General features: G+C 41.1%; 1 protein-coding gene across 1 annotated transcript in view; it reads left to right on the forward strand.

Moving 5' to 3' along the window:
• Blm (BLM RecQ like helicase) overlaps positions 1-14570 on the forward strand; it is an 80215-nt gene that overhangs the window by 23783 nt on the left and 41862 nt on the right. The window contains exons 4-9 of the mRNA XM_048434937.3: positions 2274-2436; positions 5184-5311; positions 8499-8631; positions 8924-9567; positions 11621-11812; positions 14250-14368. Coding sequence (XP_048290894.3) covers positions 2274-2436; positions 5184-5311; positions 8499-8631; positions 8924-9567; positions 11621-11812; positions 14250-14368 — 1379 coding nt within the window. The remainder of the gene's footprint in view (positions 1-2273; positions 2437-5183; positions 5312-8498; positions 8632-8923; positions 9568-11620; positions 11813-14249; positions 14369-14570) is intronic.

The raw sequence follows: 14570 nt of genomic DNA on the forward strand, positions 1-14570 counted from the left end.
CCCAGTTCATCCTTTGTTTTTCCTTTCTTCCTTTCCCTTTCCTTCTTTTTCTCCCTCCCTCCCTCCCTTCCATCTTCCATTTCTTTATTAATGCTCTTTTAAACTAGGACATGAACATTAACATAACACAGGGTCAGGATCGTGAGCATCCTTGTCTTCTCCCATCACATCCCCCACCCCCCGAAGGTCAATAACAGGAAATAATCCTCATCTTCTATGCATTCTGTTTGTTTTGCCTGAATCTCTGTGAAAGTGTCAGAAGTCCTGGAACTGGAGTCGCATGTTAGCTGCCATGTGGGTGTTAGGAAGTGAGCCCGGGTTCTCTGGAAAAGCAACTAGTCCTCTGATCCACTGACTTATCTCTCCAGCCCCTTGATTTCTTTTGTTTGTTTTTTGAGACATGCTTTCTCTATATAGCCCTAAGTGTCCTGGGATTCACTATGTAGACCCAGCTAACCTCCAGCTCACAGAGTGGTACCTGCCTCTGCCTTGGGAGGACTGGGATGGAAGGTGTGCACTACCACACCTGGTTCTTCTGTGCATTCTTATAGAATACCACTTATTCTTCGGTTATGTTTGAGACAGATCTTACTGTATTGCCCTATCTGACCAGCAGCTCACTTTCCTCTGTCTCCTAGGCACCACTACACCCAGTTTATTTTTTTTTCATTTTTTTATATTTATTTATTTATTTATTTATTTATTTATTATGTATACAATATTCTGTCTGTGTGTATGTCTGCAGGCCAGAAGAGGGCACCAGACCTCATTACAGATGCTTGTGAGCCACCATGTGGTTGCCGGGAATTGAACTCAGGACCTTTGGAAGAGCAGGCAATGTTCTTAACCACTGAGCCATCTCTCCAGCCCTACACCCAGTTTAGAATAACCTCTTGAAAAGCCTGTATGAGAATATTCTACAGTAGATGGAAGGCATTGGTAAATATATACACCAGTGCCATGCCTAGTATAATATACTGTAAGTAGTTATATTACCAGAACAGAAGAGTAGGGCATTGTACTATTATTATTATATATAGTTTTTTGTTTGTTTGTTTTTGTTTTTCAAGACAGAGTTTCTCTATGAAACAATCCTGACTGTCCTAGAACTTACTCTGTAGATCAGGCTGGCCTTAAGCTCACTGACTTTAAAATTCTTTTAAGAGTTGGGTCTTGGGCTGGAGAGATGGCTCAGAGGTTAAGAGCATTGCCTGCTCTTCCAAAGGTCCTGAGTTCAATTCCCAGCAACCGCATGGTGGCTCACAACCATCTGTAATGGGGTCTGGTGCCCTCTTCTGGTCTGCAGACATACACACAGACAGAATATTGTATACATAATAAATAAATAAAATAAATAAATTTGTGTTCAGACTTGTCCTGATCTCCTGGACTCAAGGCATTACCACCACTGCCCTTCCCTTATATTTTAGGAACTGAATCTAGGAATGTGCACACTAGATAAACACTATCACTGACTTATATTCTCAGCTTCTTATTTACTGTTTATTTTGTGACAGGATCTCTCCACATTCTCTACATATACCTTAAGCTTGCAGTCTTCCTCGCTTAGCCTTCTGGGTAGCTGGAATTATAGATCAGTCTTCTGCCTCAGCCTCCTTAGCAGCTCAGATCACAGCTACATGCAGCATCCTGAGACTAAAATTGTAAACACCAGTTCTATGAGAGAGGGCTGAAAAGTAATTGATTTAAAAAAAAAAACAGCAAAACTCTAGTTTACTCTCTTGTGTTGCTGTTTCTCAAGAGAATACTGGGTAGATGGTAAACGGCAAAACCAGAGAACACCAGAGAGATGCTTATATAGCTAGGACACCTCTGTGGTGGAGATGGTTTTTCTGTATAGCAGCAGTGTGTGCAGCTCTGGGTGTATGCCACACCTGTGATCGTGGATGAGGAGGTGAGGCTGGAAGATAAAGAGTTCAAAAATGTAGGCTGTGTAGCAAGACCCTGTCTCAGAACAAGCCCACAGCGTTTGTGCGGCTGCAAATTACCGAAGCGAAACAAGAGTTTTGTAATTTAACTAGAAATCGGTCTTGAATTCCTAAGCAGATCTCTGGCTTTAGTCCAGCTTTGGACATCTTCCAGTTGATTCCCTTATTCGTGAAGAAATCAGCCAACATTAACCTGCAGGAGACTCCCATACAAAATGTTCTGATTGTTTTTGACTTGCCCAAAAAAGCCCTCATAGGAGCTTGTGCATGTTCTGTCTCGTTAATTATTAAAATAATCTGTGTTTACCAACTGTTTTTCTTTAGATAATAGTGAAAAGAAGAATCACTTAGACGAAGTTCATTTACAGTCAACTGAGAAACCTCTATACTTTCAACTTGATGATGATGACTATGATATAGATTTTGTTCCACCTTCTCCAGAAGAAGAAATTATTTCTACAGCTTCTTCTTCTTTGAAATGTTCCAGGTAAAATAGTTAATAATAAATATTATTGTTTGTTTTTAAGATGCCTTAAGTATGTAGCTTAGGTATATAATATCATTTCTATGTAAGTATTCTTTGTGCTTCTGTGATTTATTTTGTATTCAAATGAAAGTGTCCAGAACATTGCTATTTATTATTTATATGGTTGTTTAGAAACCATTCTTTGCTGGGCTTAGTAAGTCATGTCTTTAGTCCCAGCACTGGGGACGCAGTATAGACAGATCTCTGTATTTGTGACTAGCCTAGTCTACACAGTGAAACTCTTCAAAGACAAAAACAGCAACAAAACTCTTACTGTGTTACTCAGGCTGACCTTGAGTTCAGGATCCTCCTGCCGTAGTCTCTCAAGTACCAAGATTACAGGTGGGAAATACCATAATTGGAGGGAAGGGGAGCTACTATTTTATTTTACTGGTTATATTTTTAAAGATCTGCATTGGTGTTTTGCCTGCAAGGATGTCTGTGTAAGGATCTCTTGGAACTGGAGTTACAGACAATTATGAGCTGCCATGTGCATCTGGGAATTGAACCCTTCCTTGTTCACTGGAAGAGTAGCCAGTGCTCTTAACTGTTGAGCCATTTCTCCAGCCCCGTTTAAGTCACCATTTTGACAGATACAGATCCCTGTAGTCTATCATCTGGATTAGGAAGAGAAGGAAATGTTTTATATGTAACTTCTGGTTTGTGCTTTAAAATTTTTATTATTAGACTTACTCATTTATGTGTGTTTTGCCTGCATTTAAGTATATGCACTACCATGTATGCTTTGTGCCCAAGGAGATCAGAATGGGGTATCAGATCTTCTGAAACTGGAGTAATTGGTGGTTGTAAACCATCGTGTGGGTGCTAGGAGCTCAACCTGGATTCTTGTCAAGAGCAACAAATGCCCTTAACCTCTGAGCCATGTCTCCAGCGCCTGGCTTGTGCTTTAACAGTTGTATTGTTGTGTCTGAGGAAGTGGTGAAGGTTGAAGTATGATTACTGTTTGCTACAAAACTGAAGATCTGTACCCACTCACCTGTCTCCTTTCCTTGCTGACAGAGAACCAGACAAGCATAGAAAGTTAACCACTGGAGTGAAAGGTCATGTGCGCCAAGACTCTTAAGTTGGTGTTCTCATCTAACAGCTGAGGCCAGGAAGGGTCAGGAACTCACCAGGGTGAAACAGTTCGTAACACGTGAGCTAAGATCCAGTGTGGCACTCTCTCCTTACCCTTCTGTTTCCATGTTGAATGCTTAGCTTTATTCTTTATTAAATATATGCATTGCACAAATGACATTGTTGCCACCTTAACTAGAGTTTTAAATAAGCGGGAAGAAATATTTTTAGTTCCAAAACCCTAACAAACTATTTCTTGTTCTTGTTTGGTTCTTGTTGTGACTGATAACAGGTGTAATTTCAGACTTTGATTCTTTTCTCTTGGCATTATTCTCCATATTGCTGCTTTTAAAATGTGTCCTTTCCTAACTTACTGAGTTCTTCTGCCACGGGTACCTTTGCATAGCATGTTACTTTGCTCATGCTGTGACAGACACTGTATGAAGAAGGATTTGCTTTGGCTTGCAGTTTCAGAGGCTGCGGTCTAGCACAGTAGGGCAGGCATGTGGAGCAGGAGCGTATGATGCTCACTTTCCCAGGGTGGTGGATCAGGATGTAAAAATGAAACTGGAAGTAAGGCTAGCTAAATTCTCAAGGTTCACCTCTGGTGGCCTCTATCTGCCAGCCAGGCCCTACGTCCCAAAGATTTCTACAACCTCTCAAAACAGTGTTGCCAGGTGTTCAAACATGAATCTTTCATACCCAAAGCATAATATTTAGATTTTTAGCAATTGGAAATGATTATTTACAAGGTTGGTTATTTTTCCATTATTGCCTAAAGTGAATAACTGTACATATTGTGTCTTAATTAAAAATTTTATTGCTGTGAAGAGACACCATGACCAAGGCAATGCTTATAAAGGAAAACATTTAATTGAGGCTGGCTTACAGTTCAGAGGTTTAGTCCGTTATCATTATGATGGGGAACGTGGCAGCATGCAGGCAGACATGGTGCTGGAGAGGTAGCTGAGAGTTCTACATCTAGATCGGAAGACAGAAAGACTAGGCCTGGCTTGAGCTTCTGAAACCTCAAAGCCTACCCCTAATGATACACTTCCTCTAACAAAGCACACTTGCTAATAGTGCCACCCCCTAATATGAGAAGTTCAGGTAAAGCTGCTTGGAATCTCAGAGAACAGTGTCATTAATAACTGCTTTCCAGGGAGAGCAGTGAAGACTTGCTTGAGACTCTAAGAACATGTAGAGTTTGGGTACAGAGAGCTTGGGACAGCAGGTTTTCCAAATTGAGAGAATCCATGACCCTAGACAACATAGAGCTCATGAGGCATATCAGTGGTGCAGTCTGATTGGAGTCTAGTGTAACTGAAGGGATATACTTGGAGATAGGAGTTGAAAGGGTCTCTTGGGACCAGAAGATAGAAGATGTGAAGGCTTAGCTAAAGAGAGGTACAAACGTGTTTCCCAGCTAGATATGGTGCAATCTCAGCACTTGGAAGCCTTGGGCGTAGAGCAAGTTCCTGATCATGCTATGCTTTTTGACCCTGTCTCAAAACAAACAAAAGAAAAGAAAACCTTTCCATTGTCTGTTAAAAGATTGGGAGACAAGGTTTACATTCATTCTGCCTATAGCATGATTGATATAGCCCCCTCCCCTTTTTTTTTTCTTGTAGTATGCTAAAGGATTTTGACGACTCGGATAAAGAGAAAGGCATTCTTAGCACCTCAAAAGACCCTTTGTTGAAATCAGAGAAAACAAATGCCCAGGAGCCTGATCCAGGAGCCAGTACAGACTGTGACGGTATAAAAACCATGTTTCAGTTACTTCTCTAAATATAATAATTATATTTGAATACTATAGCTGCATAGTATAAAATGGTATATGTACTGTGTCCTTTGTTCTGATACCATAAATCATCCTTCTTCTTCATTTGTTAGCTAGTGTTTTCTTGAACGTCTCCTGAACTCAGCATCTCACAAGATTTATTCTGTTTTGAAAATGCTGCTTGTTGACTCATTTCACAGGTAGAGCCAAATTTTGCCTCCCTGTAAGTTTAATCCTTGTTAGATGAATAAAAAAACCCCTAGAAATTTTGTGACTTTTGTTGGTTTTGTTTGTTTTGTTTTGAGACAGGGTCTTGTTATGTAGCCCAGGCAGGCCTTGAACTCATTGGCAGTCCTCCTACTTTGGCTTCTTTAGTACTGAAATTACAGGACGTTCCTGTAAGTTTTACACACGTGTGCTCGCGCACACACACACACACACACACAGACACACACACCTAAACCTGTTGAGTCCTCTTCACAGCCACATTGATTTCTGTAGATCATTCAGCTCCTCCCTTGTACATATTATGATCTGGGTCTGTTATCCATTGTAAGTTAAATCTTTTTTTTTTTTTTTTTTTTGGCCTGTTAATTCATTCCTTTGTTCTCTTCCTTTAATGCTAGGGATTGGACCCAGGGCCTCTGTGTTCTACCATTTGTCTGTATCTCCAGCCCTGTTTCAGTTCTTTCTGCTTCTCTTGTTTTTTCTTTCTGCTCAAGTATCTAGTGTAAATAAGCCAATAGCTCTGGAAGACTTTGAAAAAGAGCAGTCCTTTGGAACACCTTTGATTTCAGCTTCTAGGCACACATGCCAGAAATGTGTGTTTTCATTTGGGGAATTTATCTGGTAGTGGTTTATTTTTGTTTTTGTTTTTGTTTTTTTCTGTCTCTTACTCTATCTAGAACCTATGCTATTTGGATGTTAGACACACACCCCTCCTTAATGTTCTCATCTATTTCTTATTTTTCTAGGTCTCACTATATAGATGAGGCTGGCTTTACACTCAGAGCTGTCTGTCTCTACCTTCTGAGTGCCAGCACCGCCACACCTGGCCAGCTCTCCCCGTTTTATCACTAACTTTTTTTAATTGATGTTTTTATCTATTCAGCTCCTGGAAACCCAGGAGCTCTTTCCTACTCTCTGAGCTTGTCGTGAGCATCTCCTTAGACACATCTGTCCTCTTCCTGTAGTGCATGCGCTTCCGTGCAGATAGTCTTCTCTGCTGGTTTTGTTTTCTCTAAGTTTATTGTATTTCATTTCAGTCTTTGCTTATCTTGCTGGAAATGTTCCTAAAATATCTGTATCTCACTCTAAGTCCTACAATACAAACTGTTTAATCTCCATCCCATCACCTTAAGGTAGTTGCTGTTACCTCTTACCATAGAAATAAGGAAACTGACGTACAGAAGAATTAATAATTAAATGTTGCAGAATGAAGGCAGCAGCAGAGCTAGAATTTGAACCCGCAGTGTGGAGGCTCTTGAATTCACCCTGACAACCATGGTGCTAGTCGGTTTCTCCATCTCTAAGTTTCCCTGTTATAATGGCTGCACTTACAAGAATGTGGACAGAGTCCTTTAGTGTCACAAGAGACTTAGCTGACATCAGTTAATTTGTCACCTAATTATGAACCTTTCTTCAAGATACTTCTCTTCCTTCTCTATGGAATTACAAAAGACTAGGTTATAAGACTCCAGAAAAATTAGTCTGAGGCAGGAAGAATGAAGGGATGGAGCAACCTGTGGACGGATCTGTTCCTGACAGTGACAGCATTTCAACTAAATGTCTTTGGACCTTACTGAGTTTTGGGTTTTGGTTGAATTAGGGTCTAATGCTATAGCCTAAGCAGCTTCTAACTCATAATCCTACTTCTGCTTCCTGAGGCTTGGGATTATAGGCATGCAGCACCACCCTGCTTTCAGGTTTTCTTGTAGAAAATGAAGAGAATAATACCTGTCTTGCTGGATAGTTATTAGATTTCAAGGTGTACTGTAGGCCATCAGGAAATGTGAGCTGTTCTTATCTGCTAGTCTAGTAATCCTTCCAAAGAAGGAGCATTAAGATGGCTGTTTTGTTTTTATGAACGTTCCGTACCTCCATAATTGTTTCCTCTTGGAGAGCTACAAAGCAGCGTTTTGATAGTGTGTTCTAGAGTTTTGCCTTGAGTCAACACCAAGGTCACTAGTTTGTTGCTTTTGGCAATCATTTTTTTTCTTTTCTTTTTTTCTTTTTAATCAGAACAATGTCTGTCTTCACTTTCCTTGGAGGCCTTGGCCAGGGTTTTCCTTGGAGGCTGAGGTAGGATGTGGTCTGTCTAGTACAGTGCCACTGTGTAGGTATGGTATTTCTGAGCCTACTTTAGCTTCAATTTTTTAGACCATTGTGAAATCTCTTCTTTCCAGACTGAGACTCCTTATATAGAGAACCAAAATGACATAGGAATTCAGCAGCTTTCCAACCAATACCTCCCAGCCATGCCCTTTGCCCATAGTTACCAGCGGGCATCCACACTTCCTGAGTCTCTCTCAAGCAGATGGTTTTCCTTACACTGTTTTGTTTTGTTTTGTTTTTGTTTGCGGGTTTTTTTTTTTTGAGTTTTTTTGTTTTGTTTTGTTTTTTTGGTTTTCAGGATAGGGTTTCTCTGTGTAACAGTCCTAGCTGTCCTGGAACTCATTCAGTAGACCAGAGTGTCCGCGAACTCACAGAGATCTACCTGCCTCTGCCTCCTGAGTGCTGGGACTAAAGGTGTGCACCACCTCCCGGCTCCCTCACTGTTTTTGTATGGCCCTATCTTTCCCTTCTGTCTTCTTCCTGCCCCTTAAACCCGTCAGCTGACTGTTTTCTTCTGAGCATTTTTTTTGTCTGTTCTGATCCCCCTGCCTCCAGAGAGTGCTGTCTCCCCAGAGCCCACGTACACTGGCATCGCCTCCTTCATACCATGTGGAGTTGAGTGGGCGTCTTCTTTGCTTATATTGCTTCCCTAAATCATTCACTTTCTTTCCTTCATTGGAAACATCAGCTCCTTTGAAATCCTGTCTCTTGTTGTGTGGCTTGATAAAGAAGTCGGGGTGGTTTGTGAGGCAGCACACTGGCAGAGTGCTTGCTGGGCATTTGGGGTTCTGGGTTTCACCCTCATTCTTTATTTGTAATTGCTTCCTAGACAAACAGATGAGTATACAGGAGCAACTTATTCGTGTGATGGAGCACATCTGTAAATTAGTTGATACGGTTCCTACCGATGAACTGAAAGCTTTGAGTTGTGGGAATGAGCTGCTTCAACAGCGAAACCTAAGGTATTTTGATGTCCTCCTTGTGGAAGATATCTGATTGTAGTTTCACTACTCCAAGTCAAGAAATGGGCAGAATGTCCAGGCTTTCTGGCCTAGACAGAAGGATGATAGTCACATCACTAAGTTTTAAATTTATTTAATTTTCAAACCATTTGTTTAAGATTTGTATTCATATTTTTTAGACTAGAAAAAAAATGACATATTTTCCTATAGTTTCTATTGGGGTTAAAAATGAAAGTCAACTTTGTGGCTACTATAACAAACTATTCACATTTAATATGTTCTCTTTCTTCAGAAGGAAGCTCCTGACTGAAGCTGATTTTAATGGAAAGGGTGTCGGTATTCTGGGTTCACTGTGGAGATGCAGGCCTGACTCACCTGGTAACACTGCACAGGGCGATTCCTGCCCTGTGGGGTGCCCTAGTAAGAAGTACAGTTCTCCATCCTTTCCCTCACATTCCCTTTCCACCAAGGAATGTTTCCCAACCACCACTCCAGGAAAGACAGGGTTCTCAGCCACCACGAAGGACCTCCTTGAAAGGCCGTTATTGAATTCCCATTTACAGACGTCCTTTGTAAGCAGCAACTGGGCTGAAACACTAAGGACAGAAGGAAGAAACGAAAGCTCTTATTTCCCAGGAAATGTTCTCACAAGCACCACTGTGAAAGATCAGAATAAACACGCTGCTTTGGGAAATAGCTTAGAGAGAGACGTCCAGGCTTCCTTTGACATTGATAATTTTAACATTGATGACTTTGATGACGATGATGATGACGACTGGGAAAACATAATGCACAGTGTTTCAGCCGTCAGACCCTCCACAGCTGCCCACCCACCTGTCAAGGAAGGTGGGCCAGTTAAATCCCTGTCAGAGAGGATTTCCTCAGCCAAGACACAGTCTCTTCCAGTGGCATCAGCTGCTCAGAAGAGTTACACTGGTAAGTCTGAAGTAATTGAATGCTTAAATATTATAGGAAAGCAAAACCATCCAAAATAAGAATTGTATGGTAACAGGCACAGCAGCAAACCATTGCCTGAAAGCCACATTGTTTTTACGCAAATTTCTACTGATAATGTGAGTTACAAATCACAATTTCAAAAGCAAGTTGCTCTTTTGTCTCTGTAGCAGCTGTAGGTTTATAAATGTGTAATTATAACCTATTGTAGAGCTCTGAAGTCATCACAGCGCGCTCTGCCTTCAGACTAGCACCTTCTAGTCCCTAAAACAGTGCACAAGTGCCACGTTCTTAGTGATTTGGGGGAAGGACAAGTAGAAAGGTGAATTTATATGCTTGAAATATGCATAGTTTTAGAATTCTGGATGATGAGAAGTAATCCATTTATAAAGCAGAAAACTGTCATGTCTCACAACATTAAAATGTGAGGCAGCATAAGAAGGATATGAAATCTGAAATTCAGCAAATATAAAGTTAATCATGGTGGCTCTCACCTGTAATACCAGCACTTGGGAGGCTAAGGTAGGAGGAAGACAGTGAGTTTGAGGCTGGCCTGAACTATAGAGTGAGACTTTGTCTCAGAACAGACATCTCTTAAAAGTTCAGTAAAGACTTACAGTGTGTCATGTCCTGAGTTGGGCTCTAGGAAGATTTCAGAGATGCTGTATTGTAGCTACAGTTTAATGAGGAATGAACTAAGCTACTGCAGAAGCTCGGGAAAGCCTAAATAAATGTGGAGCCTTACGTCAGCCCTGTAAAGTTATCTCAGAGTGCTTTTACTGAAACAAGAATGCGTGTGCAAAGTTTTAGGAAGTACAGCCCTCCCTATTTTTGCCATTGATGACTTAATAGCTCTGAGTTTGTTCTTACAGTGATGCTGCTGACCTTTAAAATAGCCACTAATGGATTTATTTTGGTATGCTAGAATGTGTCACACTTGATGTTTGCAATTATCTCTGAGACATTGAGTGTTGGAGTGAGAGGAGCTGCCAGAGCTGATGTGTGAGAACCTCTTGTTCTCTTGAACCAGAACCGCCCCGGTACGAATGCAGCGCAGAGAGAGATGCGAGAGAGAGAGTGAAGGAAGTATCTGAGAAGTTCAGGTGACACTTAGGTCTCAAACACTGGCGGTTGTGACACCATCCACAGAAGTAGGGCGGTCAGAAGGCAGAGTTGGATATAGAACACAGCTGAGCAGGGCTATTTCAGACTATTGAACTTGAAACTGGAAGTCATTCCAGTAGCTGTGTGTAGAGATGGACTGTCAGTTTAGAGCACTGGCTGTTCTTCTGAGAACTTGGGTTAGGTTCCCAGCACTCCCATAGCAGCTCACAGCTGTCTGTCACTCCAGTTCTAGGGGAGCCAACACCCTCCTTTGTCCTCCTCAGGTGCCAGGCATGCATGTGGTGCACAGACATACATGCAGACAAAACTCTTGTACCCATAGAATAAAAATTATATAAACTTTTAAAATGTTTTTAAAAGAAAGCAGTATTGTACAGGCAGTAGGATGTGTGTAGGTTGGGAGCTTAGGAGGACATCAAGAAACGGCTAATCTTTCTCTGCACACAGATTATGTTGACTAGAAAAATTCCAAATCAGAATGCATCAAGAGCCTAGTCCTAGGTATTTGAAAGACTCCCAAAGTTAAGGAGAAGTGGAGCCAAGGGAGGTAATTCAAAGCCAGTAGAGTGACTGGGGTATGGTTACTGTGTCCTGATGATGGTGCACTACAGCCTAGCATGTCCAAATCATAGGTTTGCTTGCTAGCACAGAAGAAATAAAATAAAGCAAATAGAAAAGGTATGATTATCTTGAAACCAAGGGAGAAGAGAAACGATGAAGAAATTGTGTTGATAGGGACTGCAGAAGAATCAAGGAGAGACTCGGTGTAGGCCCCAAGGAACATCTGAGACTGATTGGGAAGGAAGTCATGTGAACAGTTAAAGTGTGCCGTTGGTCCTGCAGAGTAAAGGTGAATGTTAAACTATGTAACTATATTAATGCACTAATGTTTTTAAACATTGTTTTGTAGATAAGATGGAACAAAATTTATCATCAAAAAATCTGAAACATGAACATTTCCAAAGTCTTAATTTTCCTCATACAAAAGAAATGATGAAGATTTTTCATAAGAAATTTGGCTTACATAATTTTAGAACTAATCAGCTAGAGGCGATCAATGCTGCGCTGCTTGGTGAAGATTGTTTTATCCTAATGCCCACTGGTATGTATTTTTAGATATGAATTGGCAGGAGTCCATCGGCAGATGTTAAATGAAAACTCTTTAATGAAATAGAAAGAACACCTCCCATTATTCTTATTGTTTAGAAACCCTTTAAAATCTGCAAACCTCAGTAAGAAAGTCTGTCCCCTCAGCCTCTGTTCGGGTGGACACAAGGTTTCTACTCCTTAAGGAAGTGAACACACAGCTCATTGGGTTGACCTGATGTAGAGCTTTTCTTTGAACAATTTTCTGTAATCTAAACAAACCTAGAAGGGAACAGAAGATGGATGTGAGAGACCATGACCATTTCTGGCTAATGTTAGTGCTGCCTGGCGGTTCTGGTCATCTGTTCTGGACTGAAGGCTCAGGCTTCCAGTGTAGCTCCACCCCCTGCCAGGGAGGGGTGTACCTGTGGACAGTTAAGCCACTCGACTCTTTGTGGGTGTGTTCAGGACATTATGCGGTATGGTGCCCACTTCACAGGTGAGGCTCAAATGAAAATGATGCAGCGTGATTCTTTCTCAGCCTCAATTTGGAAGAGACCAGGACTGTGCATTGTTGTAAAAGCCTGTAAGAGCGGCTCAGTGTTTTGAAATCAAACACATAAGATGTTAGCTATATGGTTAAGCTAGGAAGCAGGTTCAGTGTCTCCATGTAGACCTCCTGTGTGTTGCTCTCCTTGTTACGGGCTCTAACAAGTCCCAGTTGTTGCTGCTGCTATCACATGCTATTGACTTGACACCTGAATTCTTTCAAACCTCTTTAAATCTTTTTTCTTTAATTATCACATAGCTGTAGATATGGTCAGGAGAGCTGTGTGCGAGCCAAGGCATACATATGAAGGGCAGAGGACAACCTCATGAATCCGTTTTCCGCTTCCACCTTTGCATGCATTCCATATGTCACTCTTGTTGTCAGGCGTAGACAGCGAGCTTTTATCCAGGTCCTCAAACTGATTTTAAAGACGAGACAGTGTTGGCTTATCCACATTTCAGACTTTATTAATTTAGTGACATTGTGCCTCCATTTCCACCCTGGTTTGGCCCTTGGAAGCTCTGAGACTGGAAAGGACGTTGGCAGTTGTCTAATCGGGCTCTCAATGACTCTTCCCAGCTTCAGGAGGTATTGTCAGTTCCTTCCTACCCTGGTTTCAATCTCTTGACAGATACAATAAAAAGATTACAAATAAAGTTTCTTTTGGACAACCCTTTTTGATGTTGTTTTGTGTGAGACAGGGGTTATCTTTGTAACCTTGGCTGTCCTGGAACTCAGAGATCTACCTGCCTCTGCCTGCTGAGTGCCACCATCACCCAGCCTTGGACAGCTCTTTAACCGGTGGCCTCATGCATTTTACAGATGAGGAAATTGAGGCCTGTCTGAGCTCATGCAGCTAATTAAGTGGGAGAGCACGTCTCTGTTCTCAGCATCCCACTCTTGCCTTGACATGTCCATGTATATGCCAGAATGAAATTTGCTCACTGTGGAAAAGAAGGAATGCAGGACATACGTTTAGAACACACTGAAGTCCTCAAAACTACCTAGCCCACCCTTTGCCATTTGTAGAGAGTGAGATTGCAAACTAAAATATAATCGTGCAGTTATTTTAAAATACGTTCTTGGGGGCTGGAGGTCAGTGGTAGAGTACTTGCCTGCTCTGTACAGAACCCTAGGTTTGAGCCCCAGTGGGGACAGGCAGAGAGAGAAATAAATAAGCACTTAACATCTTGCTATTTTGTATTGGAGTAAATAGCAAAATTGTGTTAGATTTCCAAGTTCTCTTTTTCATTATCTTCTGTTAATATGCACACATGCAGTTTTGCCCTTTTATTTCAAAGGGAGATTGGGATTGTTACTTTAGAAATCAGAGTACTGATAGTTAAAGCTATATTAGAAGACTCTGCTTATGGTTTTTAAAATTCTGAGGTCTGTGCTGGGTATGTAACTCAGTGGGAAAGCTCTTGCCCAAGTGTGCAGGACCCCCAGCAGGGGTGGAGGAAGGGAGGTACGGCTGAGGGATATCTTAATACTAAGCCAAAATCTTTGTTTTTACTATTGTATATTTTACTGCATTTTATAAAACGCAATTATGTTAATCCTAGGCTTGAGATTTTTTAGAGATGGTTTATATTGCAAGAAGCAAAAAAAGTTTATTCTATTTGGATTTCTCTGATAGACTTTCTTACCAGTTCCCTTGGTTCCGGTGTCTTGCTCTGGTTCTTGCCTTTTCTGTCGCATGTGCCTGTACAAGGTGTCCCGAGAGACTGGTGCTCATTGTTTGCATTCCCTGAAGAATTCGTCTTGTGTGTTATGGCAGATTGCTGGCCCCATCCGTGGACAATACCATTTGATGTCCTGTTAATTATTATATTTGGTCTCCTTTCGCATTCACACTCAAGATGGAAGCTGACGATTTTTTTTTTTATTATTTGTCTTTTAGGAGGTGGTAAAAGCTTGTGTTACCAGCTGCCTGCCTGTGTTTCTCCGGGGGTCACTATTGTCATTTCTCCCTTGAGATCACTAATAGTAGATCAAGTCCAAAAACTGACTTCCTTTGATGTAAGTTATTACTTAAAGTTTTAATAGAAATGTGCCTTAGAAACACATTTCAGTGTGCCAGGAAATCTTACTAACTGCTATTTGAATTATAAGAATAATTCTCAAATTATTCTGAGTATATAGGTCAGAGTGTTTGACATTCAGAGTATATGACAGAGTGTTTGCCTAGCATATTGCAAAAAAATAAAAAAATAAGATTAAA

This window comes from Myodes glareolus, chromosome 24 (assembly GCF_982192425.1).
Source record: "Myodes glareolus chromosome 24, mMyoGla1.1, whole genome shotgun sequence".
NCBI lineage: Eukaryota > Metazoa > Chordata > Mammalia > Rodentia > Cricetidae > Myodes > Myodes glareolus.